Below are 17,386 nucleotides of genomic sequence, written 5' to 3'. Positions count from 1 at the left end.
AGTTTTTTTTTCTTTTGGTTTATTCAACATAATAACATGAAAACAAACTGTTGCCACATAGTTTCGTTAATATGCTCATTTTGTATCTCATTTGATCAATGGGTGCTTTTGGCAACTTTTTGGTCACAACAATGATCATTTCAGAAATAAAAACAAACATTTTTGAATTTTGAAAACATAGAACACTTTTTCTCTGATCCTTGTGTAGCAAATATGATACAGATGCTTTCTAGGGTAAAAAATGAAACCTGAATCATGATTGTTTTTATATTGAAGTGAATTTACAGGACCCCATTTAGTTTGGAACTTCCCAGTAAATCAAATGTGGGCCATGTCTTTCTGCTGCTGTTCTTAAAATTGACAAACATCGTTTTAACCCATTACCTTAGTGAGCGGGCAACACTTAACTTCCTCAACCACCAGGCCCCCACTGTTGAATTGGTCGATGTCGGAATTTGAGTGGGATCCTACCCACCTTCACGGACAGCTACATCGCCAGATGCAGGAAACGGGCCTCCTGCATCATGAAGGACCCCACCCACTCCGCACATGCGCTGTTTGTCCGCGGAGCATCAAAGGCAGGACCACCGGACAGCTTCTTCCCTGAAGCTGTGAGACTGTTGAACTCCAGAGGACCCCACACACCTCCTGACACCCCCTCCCAGACCTCCCTCTCCCTCCTCTCACAACCACCCCATAGACATTACATATCTTTAAACATACTGCATTACTACACAGTTTTTGCATCTTGCACAACCCTCCCCTCCCCCCAATGTTGTTTCTGCACAATCGCCACTTTTTCTTGTTGTTGTCATTGTGTCATTTCACTGTAAAAGTTAATATCCCTAGTTACAACACAAACAATCCTGGACCACAGAAGAATCTGGATTTGACCCAATCTACCTAGAAACCGTGGTCTGGTTCTCAGTTCACCCCACATCCTGGTATTGCATTGGTCTGGTGTGAATTATTTCATCCCACAAAGTTTTGGTCCTCTTTCCTCTTTAAATGTCATTGGTCAATAAGGCCCATGGTTTTGATTCTGCTGTAGTTCTCACACAGCTGGTCATCATGTCAGTCTGTGATCTGATCGATGAGGATGTTGCTGAAAAGACAATGTTTGGACGTTTCATTCTTCTTTTGGACGCTCCTAAATCAAGAAGTTTGTACCTCGGTCAGTTGTTTTTCATCCCTCAGTGAGGTCGTCATTAAAGTGGAGCAGCAGGGCAGGAACAAAGAGGTCACGGTCCAGTCGTAGCTCTTCTAGCTCCATGTCGTCATCTGGAACATTGTTCTCGTCCAGTGTCTTGTTCATGTCCAGACACGCCGCGTTGTATTTCCAGGTGTAGCTGCGAGCGTGGGAGTTGTAGCGCAGGTAGCGCTCGAGGATCACATCCAGTGTCTCCTCTGAACACACCTGGAGGAGGAGATGAAGGAGAGTTGGGATGACAGGAGGTTCTCTGAGTCTGCTCATCGGCATCCTAGTAACTGAATGATTTGTCAAAGGTTTACCTGTAACCTCTGCTCCTGCGATGTCAGGGTGTTGAGAACTCGTATCCACCTGGCTTTCGTTGTCAACCGCCCCACCTCATATTGTTGATCCTTCCACCAGGGCTGACCAATGTCACCGGCCCAGTCTGAGTGAGGACCAGAGGGTGGGGTGTGGACAAAGCGCCCTCTGGGGGTGTAGTACCTCACACAGTTAGTCAGTGGGTCTACATGTTTCAGGACCTGAGGAGAGACACTAGCAGGTAGTATCAGCAAGAAATGATTCCTTTATTTTAGTATAAAAATAAATAGTTGTGATTTTAAAAGATTCGTTTTTAAAACGAACGCAATGATTAACAGACTGTTGTGATGTAACACACTGATAATTGATTCAATATCAGATTCAATTAGTGGTTCAGGACTATGTTGACAACTTTGACATTAAATTCTTAAACAGGAAACTCTGGTTTGTGTATCACTGCTTGTCCTATGTTTGTGTCAACGAGGATCACTAACCAATCACTATGTATTTTGATGTTAAATTTCTAGTTTTCTCTGTGGACTTTGGCAATGGGGTTCACTGCTTCATCTCACTGTTGGACTGACTTTTCCAGATTATGCTGCTCACACACTCACGTCTTTTGTTTCAGGGTCAAACCAGTGGCTGATGTCTTTTCCTGCACATTCCATGATTGGCAGGAGCAGAGCGTCACCTACTGGCACAGAGAAAATATTATGAAAATATTCTGCTGTGATGTTTTGGACCACAAAATGTAAGGCAAAGCAAGGAAATAGAAGATTGAAATATGCCACTAGAGGGCAACTGGTTGCAGGGATAAAATCACTTAAATTAAAGGGGAAATATGTGAGACATTTATTTCCACACCTGTTGAGTGTAAAATCACCTTTGAACTGGTTCATTAGAGGGGTCAGGTTGCACACTTTGCCCAGAAATGACACCCAAAGGTCCTCAGCAGTGTTGTGGGCAGCCACCTCAGCTGGGGTGAAGTACTTGGGTGTGTCCATAACTGTCTGCTAGAGTGAATCTGAATTTAACACGTCTGTGGATACAAAGTTCCTGGTTGTTAATGTGTTAAATTAAAATACAAAGATTCATGGATGTGAAGAGGTAGAAGTGTGTGGTGGTCCACATATGTAGCCTTTTACCCACCATGTGATCCACATGCAAAAGCTGTGGCCTACTTCTTCATTGATACAGCCAACAGTTGGGCTTTATAATGTGGCATGGCTGCCTCCTTCTGGACTTGATCAATCATTACACTATAAACCTGAGGCTTCTTTTATTAGAACTTTGGCTTATTCCTTATTAATTAGTCCTGATGTGATGTTTTACTTTTATCCTTTTTCCTTTCATCTTTGAAGGTAGAGTGGGGAATGAAGGTAAACCTTGTCACAGTCTGTGTGAATGTGGACATGTGTGACAACATATTTCAATTGCATTCTTTCATCTGTTTCTCAATGTTAAATGTTGAGGTTGCATTAATGCCTCCCAAGGGTATCACCAAGAATGTGCTAGACATTTCGAAACAAAATTAAGGATGGCACGTTCATTAATGTTTTACAGACATTTCTCCAATCATTAAACACGTATCTCCTATATAGAAAGCAACAGAAGAAAGTGTTGATTAAAAAACAACGGAACATTTTCTTAAATCAAATCAGAAATCTAACCTGGTACCCTCATGACATGCCTTCCACTTCACCAGTTTTGCTGTATTGTTAGGTTTCTACGGCAACGCACTAGCGCAGGTTGGGAGGGACTTCCGGTTGCAGTCCTAGGAAAATAAAGGTAGAAATAACTAACAATAAATAATAAGATATATCACAACGGTCACATAGTGAATTTAAGCAATAAAAACACATTAAAGCTTATATATGGAGGAGATATGAATCAACAGCCATCTTTTCATTAATTTTAATTCATAGTCGTAATAACATCACATGATCAATTGAATTAAACACTAAATATTCAATTTGATCAAAAGCAATACTGTGCCTCTTTGTTTTTCTCTCTTTTCCTATCCTTCTCTCTCTCTCTCTCTCTGACTTTCCCTCTCTCATTGTGGAATATGTCACACGTGGCAAACATTCACATTCTCTGTTTTCGCGAACTTTCTGCCGCAGGAAAAAAAATCAAGAGATCATTGATTTCCATTTGTCCCGCTCTGATTGGATTCTGCTGGCGCCTGCTGTGCTCTGGTTAGGCATCACCTCTGTCGACTTAGCTTGAGGCTGCTCTTATTGGTTGATTTTCTAACATGGGCGGGTTCTTTTCATTTTTAAGGATTTTCTGTGTTGACATCTCTACAGTGCAGTTCTTAGTATCGCGAGATTATAACCCGTTAGTTGTACAAGCGTCCTAGCGTAGCGGATGGAGTGAGGGAGATAGAAGAGGACTTCTATTTTTACATGTAAAATTGTTTAGTTTGTGTGTTTTTAAATGTCCACCATGTGTTATCGTCTTTTCTGCCTGGTGGTTTTCGTCATCGACTACAGCTCCGTGTCCGCCGAACAGCGAAAGCTTAGTCCAGGTAAGGCCGCTTCGGAGGCTTCCCTACCCCGGCAGCCTGGACCACCATGTCCCGCTGGAGCAGCGTTGTACTCGGGTTCCTTTCAACTAACAACGACTAAACACATTTCTATTTAAACTGTTGTCCCGTTTTAGACTAATGAAAAAGTATGACAGGGTTTGTTACACTGTATGTGTGTGTCTGTGCGTTTTACCTGGTAAAAACAGTTTTTAACTTTTTACGTCGCCTGAAGGCTAGTTAACTGAAATACAAGTCTGGGCGAGTTTTAAATGTTACTGCTCCAACAGTTAAACATATTTGAAAAACTGTAACCAATTTGTCTTAAGTAACATGTTAAGTACAGGTCAAGATAAAAACGTAAGCCAAAATATTAAAACATTTCGCCAAAATACAGTAGAAGGTACGTGGATTGGCGACCATTCAGCAACGGTTGCTGAATGGTCGCCAAATATACTGTAGCTGGGCAATAGTAACGTCACAAAAATGTGGAAATCTAATGCAGCTGACTTGAAAAACTTTGGTTTAGTTGAGAGGTAAAATAAAATCATGCAAAACAAGAAATGCTCACGAATAAAAAAACCAACATACAACATATATAGCTAAAACATCTATTATATTACTCATTACTCAATATTACTCTGACCATTGGGAAGAATAAACATGATTAAAAAAACAACCGCTGCTTTAGTTTATGGATAAATATCAGTAACTTACAGTATATATGTTACCTTTTAAATCCAAATGTAAATGTCCTTCTAAAAATACTTAACTCTAGTGGGTTTTTAAAAAAATGTGTGTCCAAAAATACAGGATAAAAGTCTAAGGATATCCACCAATTTGGTACGAATGTGCCCTTATGCTTAATAATGGTTTTTAAAAAAATAATCATTCATCTTAGCTTTTTGGCATTTTAAGTCAGTGAAAGGTCCGAAAAACACATTTAAATAAATTGAGATGATGTAAAATCATAAGTACAGATTAAGGAGTGTTTTACTGTACAGTATCTTTAATTTTATCTAAACTTTAGCCTGTAATTGTGAGAGTTAAAAAATAGAGACAGAGAGAGAACAGTCAAAGAGCTTTCACAGTGTTTTGTAAATTTGTCTTTAATTGTAGTTATTGTTTGTTGATAGTTGGGCAGTAAAACTCAGGTGGGACCCAGGATGGTTTTCCGTTGTTGTGTTCAGTTTCTGTCCTGATATTACAGCCATCATCTTTTGTCAGTTTTTCTTTGATGACTTGTGTGACGTCTGTAGCACTGACCTGGTGTCACCTGCAGGCTTTTGTTTTGGTCCTAGCTGAGGGAACTGAGCGTTGCATCAGAGTCCCACATTTCTGCAGCAGGAAGGAAACAAGGAGAATGTCTAATGACTTTAAATAACAAACATATGGAAGACATTAAGTGGGTGTCGAGTCTGGTTCTGGTTCACAATGGTCTAAAGAACAGAACACACCAAATGTCACAATCAATGAGACAAATGTCGAGATTCAGAGCCGTGTTTGGAATCAATGCTGCTGTTTCCTGCTGTCTGTACAGAGAGTAGTGAGAACAGCTGTCTGTCTGTGTGTGTGTTTGAACAGCTGTGTGTATGTTGTCCAACACTTAAGCTGCAGATTTGTGAGCAATCACTTTTCTTTGCTTTGTCAAAAACCAACCTAGTACTCATCAGGATAATCTCTGTCTGTTAATTATATTAGCTTTATGGTTCTCAAACTATGTTAGGTGTACCTCATACAACTTAAGTTTAGTATCAGCTTAAGTTGTGATTTTGTGTGAGTATAAAGTACTTAAAGTTCATTAATCACCCCCTCCACCACCTAAGTACATAGAGAAAAAAGGGGTTTTATCTCGGAGCATTACAGCAGCTGCTGATCCACTTCCACCTCCATCACTTAGTTCAAATGTATCATTTTGTAACATCAGAGTTTCTAACCCTTCATTCATTTCAACCTCAGTGCCACAAACTGACCACAGGAGGCTGCAGCTCCCTTCTCTCTGAGCTAAAATAACACAAGTTTCTGAGTGAATGTTGGTGTGAGAGAAGAAGTTGTCATGAATTTGTCTCCTCACAGTAGAGTGTTTAACAGCATGGTAGCCCCTGTGGACTACCCAAGGTGCCTGTAGTGTATGTTCCAGAAAATAAAACTAGTCAACAAGAGGTTATTGTGCTTTTTGAATCAGTTACACCTGCAACGATATTGAAATGGGTGCAATGACGATGGTATTATTACATTGTTCAGGAAGTCTGTATTAAACAAGTAGCTCTCCGTATTACTAAGTGCTTTTGAAGTAGCTCCCAGTTTCAGGTGACCTCTGCCATAGACTATATAGATACTGTTGATTTCTGGAGGCCAAAAACATTTTAAAATTGTACAATATCATCTGAGTTTTTCAGAAGGGTTAGTATTCCATTTCCTCATACTGCTCCTCAAAACCTCAGAAGACAAGGAGACTTTTGTCACTGAATCTTCTGTCTCCTCCTACCTTCCCTTCCCCTCTCCTCCTCTTGCCTACCCACCCCGGCTCTCCCCTCTGTAACCTTTTCTGAGGTAATATAGAGGAGTTTCACTCTCACTACATTCCTCGAAAGCCTGGCTGCAGTGAGAAGAAGAAAAATGTGACCTCTGACCGTTGCAGTCAGTCACAGAGATGTTTCTTTTTTAAATGTTTGTCCCTTTTTGACAATTAGATGTTTTTTTGTGATTGACCACTGTTAGCAGTTTTCTTTGTTTTGTGTATAAATGACCAACCAAGGGGGGGGCACTAGATATCCAACCCAGAACAATTGGTAATTGGCAGCATTTGTGTCTCACCTTCAATTAAACTGGAGGAAAAAACACACTCGGTGAATGTTGTTATAGCTGTAGTCCAGGGAAACAACAACAGGCTGAGCAGGGGTGATATCTTAAAGATGGGATGAGAAAAGCTATCTATGTGGCCCAAACATGTTGGCTAAGTCCCACTCAGCGGGCTGCATCCACCCTTCCACCTTTCCCCTTAGAGCCTACAAGGGTCAGATAAGAATTGACCTATTCATCTGCAGACAACCAGAGGTCAAACCTCGGCAATGGGACAGTCAGACTGATGGTAGTTGTAGCTGCTGGGTGTCCATCTGTGGTGAATTTGTGGAAATGTTAGATTCTAGACTATATAGCCTTGTTCCCATGCAGCCTATGAATTGGGCCACAGCTCTTGTCTATAAGGACAGGTTGATGAAGCAGTCTTCTTTGATGCAAAAAGATGTTAGTTCGGTTCCAGCTTTACACTCAACCAGTCTGTTATTGTATCGTTTGACGTGCAATAAAGTGGTGTCACTGATTGTTGTGAAAGTTCTTGGTTATTTTTAATGTATCACCTGACTCTGTCGCCAACAGAAAACTTGCTGGTGATCACTGCGGCAACGGAGGCTACAGATGGTTTCAACCGTTTCATGAGAACAGCGAAGGAGTTCAACTACACTGTCAAGGTAACAACAGTGGACAATCTTTACAGTTTCTATTGTGAAGTTTAGAAGCTCACAGACCAGTCCATAGAGAAAGTCAGTGATTTTAGCTCACAGTAATAGTCCTGCATGTGTCACTGAGGTAAATCTAAACCAAGGATTTTAATTGTCAAAGTCATACTATGACACACGAGTCTGGTAGTGGAGGAGGCATTGAATAAATTAATGCTGTGTTCTGTAGGATAAAATCAATGGTATTTTTATGGTCTTTACTATGGGACTAAAACATTTTCTCTGTGTGTATCTAGGTGCTGGGTCTGGGGGAGGATTGGAAAGGTGGTGACGTGGCTCGGACGGTGGGTGGAGGTCAGAAGGTCAGATGGTTAAAAAAGGAGCTGCTCAAACACTCAGAAAAGGAGGACATGGTCATCATGTTTGTGGACAGGTAAAAAAAAACACAGCTTGGTTTGTGTGTATTTATGTGTGTTATATCAATATCATCATTGTCATTCATCTGTCCCACTTTTATTTTGTCTCCTCCCTCCATCTATTGTCTCAACTCTTTCCGTTACTTTCTCACTGAGGTTTGGTTACAGAGAGAATTGAGCGTCTGAGGCAAAACCTGAGACAGGGGCTGTGTAAAAATGTTTCTTAATTAAGGTTTTAGGGCACCACAATACTGATACTTTAGGTATCATAAAGTATCAGTGTACTTGATGTGATTTTAGATCATCAGTAAAAACGTTACTATTTTACTGACAAAGTTTTAGGCATCACTAGGCACAATTTCAGAAACTCTAAAAGTTGATGAAGCTAGCACAATAGATAAAAGTTAGCCATAACAGATGCAATAAAATTAGAGATTAGAAAGCTAAAACCTGGCCACAAAAATTAGAAATGAGCAAAACCTCTTTGTCCTTATATGAAAAATCTAAATGTTAAAGGTTTAGTGAAAGGTAAAAAAACAAGTTAAGATAAACATAAGGCTGAAAAGTTCTCAGAATGTGGCTAAAGGATAGCTTATTAGTGAGAAAGTCTGCAACGTAACAAACAGCTTAAGGTAAAATTGTAAAAATGTCCAAAAGTCTAGAAGTCGGCTAAAGCACTCACTGTGAGGAAAAAGAAACTTTAATTGTTATGTGCCAGGAATCAGGTTTAAACAACAAATAGTTAAAGTTTAACTGCAGCAAAAAAGCTAAAATAAAATAAAAATAAATTAATAAAAAAACTAAAACTCAAAAAATCATAAATACTGCAAAAATGTAAATGTATAAGGAAGTGTGTCGAGAAGTAGTGTTTAGTTATTTAAATATAAAACAGTCGCTACTAAAATATGTTTGAGATGAGATTTTCTTAAAAATATTTTGACTTAAATTTTTTTTTCCGTTTTATTTGTTTTCATTTTGCAGCTATGATGTCATCTTTGCTTCTGGTCCAGAGGAGCTTCTCTTTAAGTTTTCCCGTCTAGGTCACAGAGTGGTCTTCTCAGCGGAAGGATTCTGCTGGCCCGACCAGAGACTGGCCCCCAAATATCCAGTGGTGCACACTGGGAAACGCTACCTCAACTCTGGAGGTTGGAAGCCAACACACAAATAAACACTAGGAAGTGTTTCTGTTTCAGCGACACACGAACCAAAAGTCTGCTCCTCCTGTGTCTGTCTGCAGGTTTCATTGGCATGGCTCCAGACCTGAGTGCCATCGTTCAGCAGTGGAAGTTCAAGGACAATGACGACGACCAGCTTTTCTACACCAAGATCTACCTGGACAAGACACAGAGGGTGAGAACATGAAGAAGCTGTGTTACAAAAACACGCGTCATTGTGACTGTATTATGAATTAAAAAAAACTAAATACAAAATTTAAACAAAAGAAAATTATGTCATTAAGCAAAAACATATAACTCAAGTGGTTTTTATTTTTGACAGACAAAGTTTAACATGACTCTGGATCATCGCTCGAGAATCTTCCAGAATCTGAACGGAGCTGTTGGTAAGACACGTACACATTTCCTTTGTTTAACTGTCATTTGCTCCTGGGCCTAAACTGGGTGCTTGTCTATATCTGTGTCTTTGTATGCGTCAGATGAAGTGGTCCTGAAGTTTGAGAGGGCAAAGGTCAGAGTGAGGAACGTTGCCTACGACACACTTCCTGTCGTTATCCACGGGAATGGGCCCACAAAGGTAAGAAACCAACACCAGCTACTGTGTCACTCACAGATACAGTTCCTGGTACTTGTTCCTCTGGTACAAACACACTATAACTGTTGCCAGTTCTGGGAACTAATCTTTGCCACGAACATGTTTCTTCATACTTCATAAGTAGAACCAAAATTTGAAACCCACTCAGTTCAGTTTCTACTTCCAGCCTTTGAACAGACATAGTCCCTGGTACTCTTCAGTCTGTGCTGTAAAAGTCTTGTTGGTCTGGTGTGTGTGTGTGTGTGTGTGTGTGTAGCTGCAGCTCAACTATCTGGGGAACTACGTGCCGACAGCCTGGACCTATGAGAACGGCTGTGGACACTGTGACGATGATCTGCTCTTCTTCAACGACGTAGAGGTAAATAGAATTCATCCTTCGTACTTCTCTTTGAGACTTATTTCTTTAGTTACACTTCTTGATGTATGTTTTCACCCCAGGACGAGGAGATGCCCCTGGTCTACGTGGCTGTCTTCATCGAACGTGCCACACCCTTCATGGAGGAGTTTCTGGAGAGACTGACCACGCTCAATTACCCCTTGACCAGGATCCGCCTCTTCATCCACAACAATGTACGCAGAGACTCAAAATGAGCGAAGTCTCTGATTGATTCTGAGAAAGGGTGTGATTGGTTCTCATCTACCCATGAATTCAGGTGGTGTACCATGAACGTCACATCCAGAAGTTCTGGGAGCATCACAGGTATCTGTTCCCTGACGCTCTGATAGTGGGACCAGAGGAAAACCTAAAGGAGGACAAGGCCCGAACCATGGCTGTGTGAGTGCAGAACAAAATATACAGACAGGAGTCTGAGATGGAGGTGGAGAAGATGGAGATGCAGAGATTTCAGAAAGGACAGGATGCGAAATGAGCAGTTTGTAGATAAAGTCAGAGAGCAGAGGTTAAGATGGTTTGGTCATGAACTGAGGACAGATAGTGAATGTATAACTATGTAAAAGTATTAGCTATAGCAACCGAAAAGGTCTTGTGTACCTCACAAACTGAAATAGATATTTTAAATAATAGAAAATGCACATTTCTTCACAGAAACACTGCCCATCACCATTAATCTCCTCTTATTAAGGTCAAAATGGTCTGGTCCTATTTTCCTCCCTGACTGTCGGTATATTAAACGACCAAAGAAATTACTAAAATATAAACTGGAAAAAGTTTTCACAGAAACACTGTAATACACAAACAGTGTTTCCCAGGTTCTGTTTGAACACCTGAATGTCACTCGCTACGTAGAGACCTGACCAGTTGGTTTAATTTGGTCACAACCACTGTTTTTAGCTGCATATCGCCACCTGCTGTACTACTGTTTGTAGTCTCATGGTATAACCACTGACTTTTTTAGATAACGAGTGGACTCAGACATCTGTTGTCAAAAGTGCATTGGTTTCACTTTGTTGACTTCTGACCAATCAGAAACTAGTACTGGGGGTTAACAATCTCATTTTAAATACCTTGTAAGATGCCTTCTTGTTCACCATTTTTAACATATGCACTTTTTGTATTTGTGTGTGCGTGCTATTGCATGCATATAGAGAGGCGTGTAAGAAGGATCCAGAGTGTGATTATTACTTCAGCATTGACTCTGACGTGGCTGTCACAAACCCTGACATCCTGAGGATTCTGATGGAGGAGAACAAGTGAGTTAAAATGTTGGACTGCTTAGCTTTTAGACATATAGTTGTCCCTCATTCTGATGTCACTCATTTCCAGTGTCTGTGAGGCCCAGAAAAAGTTAGCTTAGAAGAAGGTAAAAGTTGGCCCAGAATTTGATGACGGCCAGAATCAGGTACCAAATTTGACCAAAAATTGCTAAAAGTTAACACATATTTAGATAAAAGATAGCCCAGAAATAGCTAGATGTTAGCCTTTGAATATATTAAATTCAGCCCTCTTGTTAAACAAGCGTGCGTTTGTCTTTGTGTTGTTTGACTCTGATGCTGTCAGTTTTAAGTTTCTTTTGTGTGATTTGCTCAGGTCCGTCATTGCTCCCACATTATCCAAACATGGAAAACTGTGGAGTAACTTCTGGGGAGCCTTGAACCCTGAAGGGTACTACTCCAGATCTGAGGACTATATTGAGATTGCCCAGGTAACGAGAATGTGAGTGGAGCAAAAACAAAACTGGTTCAAACATTTTTTCATTTTTACATCAGTTTAAACAAATTGTGCGTGTGTGTGTTTCAGTGGTGTGTGGAATGTGCCGTACATCACTCAGGTCTATCTGATCAAAGGCAGCATCCTTCGGTCCAAACTGTCCCTGGTCCGACTGTTTGAGAGCGAGGGCATGGATTCTGACATGGTTTTCTGCAAGAGCATCAGAGATCAGGTGGTTCTTCATGTCAGCTCTGATGTCCTGCTCATTAATGACTGTGTATCACATTCCTCCTATTAACGCGGTCTGACTCTCAGGGCGTCTTCATGTACGTGTCCAACCGTGAAGAGTTTGGTCGCCTGGTGGCATCCAATAACTTCAACACATCCAGGCTGCACCCAGACATGTGGCAGATCTTTGACAACCCTGTGGTCAGACTCCTACACACACACACACACACAGATGTAAAATTGTCAGTGATAAAACAGGAACACCCTCTGAGTGTGTTTGTGTGTTTGTGTTTACAGGACTGGAAGGAAAAGTATATCAACGAGAACTACTCCAAGATTTTTGAAGACCAGAAGAGCTTTGTGGAGCAGGTAATTGTTCTTCGATGTACAAGAAGATGATCAGAACCCGAGCCTGTTGTTGTTGACTGTCTGTACTTCGAGGAGAAGGTTTAGAATCAGAGGAGAGAAGGAGAGAGGGAAGGAGTAGTGAGAGTGAGGAGTGAAGTGTGAAGCAGCAGGAGACAGGAGGGGACGAAGAGAGCAGGAAGATGAGAGAGACACAGAACAAGGATAAAGGACATAAGTAAAGGACAGAGGAGGAAATGAAGGACATTGAAGGGTGATGGGGAGGAAGGGAGTCAGGGTAAGTGACTGCAGTGTTGTTCTTCTGTTCACTGTGTGTGTGCACTGTGTATACTCTATTACAGCAGTCTCCAACCTTTTTTGTGGTTAAACCTCAGAGAAAATGAAAGTTTTTAACGAAGACGACATTGATCCACTGCTGCCCAAGTCACTGATGTTTTATGTAATGACTCCACTTTGCATTGTTGTTGTTCAGATTAACCTTAATGACAGAAACTAACCACAGGAGGCAGCAGTGGCTACTGTGTTCCTGTAAGCTAACATTGATCATTTTTTAATGAACTTTGATGTGTGAGCAATTGTTTTATAGAGTTGAATTACATATCTTGCTTTTAGTTTTCATTTATGTTTAGATGATCTGAAGTTGAGTAATCAACTGATCTGTTTGTGTTTCAGCCTTGTCCAGATGTTTACTGGTTCCCAACCTTCTCAGAGAAGATGTGCGATCACCTGGTGGAGACCATGGAGGACAATGGAGGGTGGTCTGGAGGAACCCACAAGGTAATGCTTTCATCTGCGGACCCAACTGAGTAAAAAAAGACTCTTTGGCTGTAAAGAATGACTCTTTGTTATATATAATATTTGTTTTCCATTCAGGATGAACGTCTGGCTGGTGGATACGAGAACGTTCCAACTGTGGACATCCACATGAACCAGATTGAATTTGAAAAGGAGTGGTTGAAGTTCCTGAAAGAGTACATTTCTCCCGTCACCGAGAAACTCTACCCTGGATATTACCCAAAGGTACAGTCAATAGAATACCCCAAAGACAAACAAACTCCACTGAACGTTAGCCAAATCAAATTAGTTTGAACATACCTGGTTCTGCCTTTACATAGATGAATGTTAGCCACTAATGTAGCTGAAATAATAGCTGAATTTTCTCTGTATTAGTTTCTGGTAGTTCTCCACAAAAGGCTTAATGTTATTCAAAACATTCATGCAGAAATGTCTAATGAAAAGAAATCAACAAGTTTGTCAAATATTGCCAGCTAGGAATTTACTGAATGTTTACACAAAATAAATGTTTAAAAAGAAACTAAGTGCAAATAAATAAGTCAATAAGCAAAATTTGGAAATTGGAAGTTAAAAATTGAATTTGTTTTTCACTTTTGTGTATATGTGTGTATATAGTGTGTGTATATAAATATGTATGTGTATATATATATATATATATATAAATAAACATATATAAATAAGCAATCAAACAAAAATTTTAGCAAAACAGCTGAAGTTAAATCAAAGTCACCTTTTCAAGGTTAGACCTTTTTAATTAAAAGGGTGAATTGTCAGATATCGTTCCTTTAGTGGAAATACTGTACATTGTCAGTAACCAAACATTTGCCAAAGAATTGTGTGGTAAAGATTAGCCCTAACATAAAAACGTGATGTTACCCAAAGTCATAGCCATACAAGCAATTAAAAACCAAATTATTATTTCAATTGGTCCTGAAATCATGCCACATTTTTTGCTAAAAACAACCTTAAAATGTCAGCCAAAAATAACAGCAGAAAATTTAACAGTGCTGTACAGAAGCTAACTGTGAGGAGCGTCTCTCTCTATCTCTCACTCACTCACTCACTCACTCTCACACACACATACACTGGTGTCAGTTTTCACACATGTGATGGTTGTTCTGTGTGCGCTCACAGGCACAAGCCATCATGAACTTTGTTGTGCGCTATCGTCCTGATGAGCAGCCCTCCCTGCGGCCACATCATGACTCTTCGACGTTCACCGTCAACATCGCTCTCAACAATAAGAACATCGACTATGAGGTAAAAACACACTGTGATACAGAACAATCACACAAACACCTTTGTGAATGTCAATAATGTGTGTGTGCGCACGCATGCCCGTGTGCTGTGTAATCGTGTGACAGGGAGGTGGCTGCAGATTCCTGCGCTACGACTGCAAGGTGGAGTCCCCCAGAAAAGGCTGGTCCTTCATGCACCCGGGTCGCCTCACACACTACCATGAAGGCCTGCCCACCACCAGGGGGACCCGTTATATCATGGTATCGTTTGTTGACCCCTGATTCTGTTTTTCTTTTTAATTTTAAATTTTTTTTTTAAACAGTGTGTGTTTTTGTGTGGACTGTGCCTCACAACAGAACAAATGAGGTCATTCCAGAGCGCCCTCCTCTGGCCTCCCCTCAGAGGTGAACATTTTGAATAATGATTCTCATTCTCATTATCATTAGGCGCAGTTTTTTGTGTCACATCACTTTGCTTTATCAGGTGTGTTTGCAGTTTGCACAACTCTGACAGAAAAACAGTGTTTTTGACCCAACACCCTTTGCTACAACAATGTCCATGGAGGTACTGGCCTTAAATCACCAGTTATCTTTCTGGACTTTGTGTAGTTGTCACCATGTTGCCTTATTACAGACAAACTTAAAGTAAATCTATGCAATATTGAAACACTCCAATATTTTTATTCTGCAACAACACTAAGTTCCCGGTAGAGGGTGCTGTCCTCTGATGTTTAACTGCAGTGCTACAGTGTCAACTTCCACAATTTCAGTTAAATAGTTTTAATTCTCACAAACAATTATATTTTTTATTGTAATGTTAGGTGGGATAAACTTAAGTTTTGTAACTTTTTACTGTTTTAGGAAAACATCTACCTGTTTAATTTTATTTTATTATTCACTCATTTCTACTTTGCATCTTGTCAATGTGAAATCAAGGTGTGTCCTCAATCTCCATTCTTATTTAAAACGAGGTTTGCACCCAGCACCACCTGTAGGTGGCACATGTGTCAATGCTAGGAATTAGCTTTGTACAATACTGCATTAAGTTATTTGTTAATGTTTGTTTGGAGATTTTAATAAATAATTTTAGTGTAACACCCATGGTACTTTGTCTGGTCTATTGCCAGGATTTTTTGCACAACACCTTCAGGTACAAATAATTTTATTGACAAAGCTCGCGAAAAAGTAAAACATGTCAAACAGAATTTACTTTTAAAACCTTTTTATTGACCTTTAAAATAAACTGTAATAAAAAGTAAAGATAGACGCTTCAGAAAATATTTATGATCATCCACGTTGTGCTACTCTGCTGGTCAGCAATGAAACTGCAACCAGTAAAGCTCTTTGTGAGTATACCAAATAATTCAATTTGAAATTAGTGTCCACATTTTATACAAAGATTGGTCGGGACATACAGAGGGCTCACTGCCAGATGCTCTTTTGTTTACTTGTCCCAATGGCCAATTGAAAAGCATAAGTAAGGCGATTTTGGAACGGCGGAAAACTCGCAGAGCGATTAAAAAAAAAAAAAAAAAAACAGGCACCAGCCAAATTCTGCAACCGTTGCTAGTGTAACCAATTTTTGTCCTGGTTGTTCTGAGTTGTGCTCGGCTAAGTTTTGGTTATTAAACGGCATGTGTAGATTAATTGTGAAGGGGATACGGGAAGTGTGTGGATCGACGAAGTTTTCCTCTCGTGTCTTTGTCGTTTTATAACAAAGTATAAACGCCCTGATACTCGGCTACAGTAGTTTTGTGGTGGCGGACCATGAAAACCGAGTCGTGAAAATCCGATAACAATTAAAGAAACAGTTTCTATGCACCGACTTCAATGAGAGACATGGCGTGCGAAGTCAACTAAGGGCCCGGCCATGAAGACGGCAGCAAACATTTTCATTCAACGAAACGTTGGACCTAGAGGATTCCGTCACGATGGGTCAAGTGATGGACACGATATTAGGTAAGTTGTGCTTTTATGCAGATGTGTAAACTTCCTAGGGCTGCAGAATGGAATGCTTGATTTGACACTAATATAGGAGCAGACACGGGCGAAAGACACGTGTCAGGCAAAGGTGAAATGTTGACATGTCAAATAAATGAACGGCTCTCGCACTACGGAGCCGAGAGAACGTAAAAATTATTTATGACGTTACTTCAAAATTCACTTGATCGAAAGCTGCCTAGAGTTCACAGTGTCCTGCACCAGGAAGTAAAACGCGCTCAAATATTTCCTCCTGATGCTTGGACATTGTCATTCAGATAATAAACTAAATAATGACGAATGGGTTAACTAATCTACAGTTGTTTTCATTTTTAGACAGCCTGTTGCATCTCAAAGTCCGATGGCTGTCAAGGGAAAAGGCCCGGAAACATTTCGCTGGTTGTCAGGACGAAACGCACGTCGAAACTGTTCTAGAAAACAAGGACCAGGCTGGAAAATCTGTGATTCCCGGTGGATGTGACAGGTAACATTAACACTGAATAAAAGGAATATTTCAGTATAATATTTAAGTGTATAAAGTATATTCAAATGAGTAAACATATATGTTATATTTTTATTCATTTTTGTGAAACTTTTATTTAGAAGACCTTTTAGTATGATACATATACTGTACAGTCTAATTAGTATTTTGTTTTAAACATTTTTTTACCATAAAATAAATGGCTATGTATTTTAATACAAATTAATGCATTTCTATTGTTCTTTGTGACTTATCTTTATAGACTTTTTCAGGAAATTATTATTATAGTATATTACTGTTGACGTACCAAAACATTTATCCCATAAAAAAGTGAAACGTTTAGCCTAGATGAGGCATTTCAATTCATTTTATAGAAGCTTGTATTTGAAGACTTTGAGAATCTTTTTAGTATAGTATATTACTCTAATCAATCGTTGATGTACATAAAAGTATTTTTTTTCAAATTTTAACCACAAAAATGGACATAGCTAAGTATTTTAAGGCAAATTA

General features: G+C 39.8%; 2 protein-coding genes across 5 annotated transcripts; one reads left to right on the top strand and one right to left on the bottom strand.

Annotated features, from left to right (window-relative positions):
- Nucleotides 1–2: 2 nt before the first annotated feature.
- On the bottom strand, nucleotides 3–3,691 carry cyb5d1 (cytochrome b5 domain containing 1). 4 transcript variants are annotated; one of them, XM_008324606.3, is made up of 6 exons: nucleotides 2,660–3,174; nucleotides 2,394–2,549; nucleotides 2,125–2,204; nucleotides 1,513–1,731; nucleotides 1,171–1,417; nucleotides 3–1,105 (listed from the first exon to the last, which is right to left on the bottom strand). In XM_008324606.3, the coding sequence occupies exons 2-5, from the start codon at nucleotides 2,512–2,514 to the stop codon at nucleotides 1,187–1,189; spliced, it is 651 nt and encodes a 216-aa protein (XP_008322828.1). In that variant the 5' UTR covers nucleotides 2,515–2,549; nucleotides 2,660–3,174; the 3' UTR covers nucleotides 3–1,105; nucleotides 1,171–1,186. The 4 variants fall into 4 exon arrangements, with proteins under 4 accessions (XP_008322828.1, XP_024916590.1, XP_024916577.1 ...); XM_025060822.1 differs by lacking the exon at nucleotides 2,660–3,174 and adding an exon at nucleotides 3,181–3,691 and having other exon boundaries at nucleotides 3–1,417; XM_025060809.1 differs by having other exon boundaries at nucleotides 3–1,417.
- A 113-nt stretch (nucleotides 3,692–3,804) lies between these two features.
- Nucleotides 3,805–15,512, top strand: plod3 (procollagen-lysine, 2-oxoglutarate 5-dioxygenase 3). Its single transcript, XM_008324595.3, has 19 exons — nucleotides 3,805–4,040; nucleotides 7,416–7,507; nucleotides 7,792–7,928; nucleotides 8,893–9,056; nucleotides 9,149–9,261; nucleotides 9,409–9,472; nucleotides 9,566–9,663; nucleotides 9,938–10,039; nucleotides 10,120–10,251; nucleotides 10,335–10,456; nucleotides 11,227–11,331; nucleotides 11,669–11,794; nucleotides 11,879–12,020; nucleotides 12,104–12,217; nucleotides 12,314–12,385; nucleotides 13,055–13,159; nucleotides 13,256–13,402; nucleotides 14,312–14,437; nucleotides 14,542–15,512. Exons 1-19 carry the CDS (start codon nucleotides 3,950–3,952, stop codon nucleotides 14,695–14,697), a joined length of 2,208 nt encoding a protein of 735 aa, XP_008322817.1. The 5' UTR covers nucleotides 3,805–3,949; the 3' UTR covers nucleotides 14,698–15,512.
- Nucleotides 15,513–17,386: the final 1,874 nt, after the last annotated feature.

Source organism: Cynoglossus semilaevis, chromosome 1 (assembly GCF_000523025.1).
Source record: "Cynoglossus semilaevis isolate Cse_v1.0 chromosome 1, Cse_v1.0, whole genome shotgun sequence".
NCBI lineage: Eukaryota > Metazoa > Chordata > Actinopteri > Pleuronectiformes > Cynoglossidae > Cynoglossus > Cynoglossus semilaevis.
Note: the sequence above shows the minus strand (reverse complement) of the source record. Positions and strands in the feature narration are given on the sequence as shown.

Excerpts from the sequence above, each read along its gene's own strand:
- cyb5d1 (XM_025060822.1), bottom strand. The coding sequence starts at position 2,514 with ATGGACACACCCAAGTACTTCACCCCAGCTGAGGTGGCTGCCCACAAC. Across the intron at positions 2,205-2,393 it reads TCTAATGAACCAGTTCAAAG|TAGGTGACGCTCTGCTCCTG; the intron begins GTGATTTTACAC and ends TCTCTGTGCCAG. Across the intron at positions 1,732-2,124 it reads TTGACCCTGAAACAAAAGAC|GTCCTGAAACATGTAGACCC; the intron begins GTGAGTGTGTGA and ends GTCTCTCCTCAG.
- plod3 (XM_008324595.3), top strand. The coding sequence starts at position 3,950 with ATGTCCACCATGTGTTATCGTCTTTTCTGCCTGGTGGTTTTCGTCATC. Across the intron at positions 7,508-7,791 it reads AGTTCAACTACACTGTCAAG|GTGCTGGGTCTGGGGGAGGA; the intron begins GTAACAACAGTG and ends GTGTGTATCTAG. Across the intron at positions 13,403-14,311 it reads ACCCTGGATATTACCCAAAG|GCACAAGCCATCATGAACTT; the intron begins GTACAGTCAATA and ends GTGCGCTCACAG.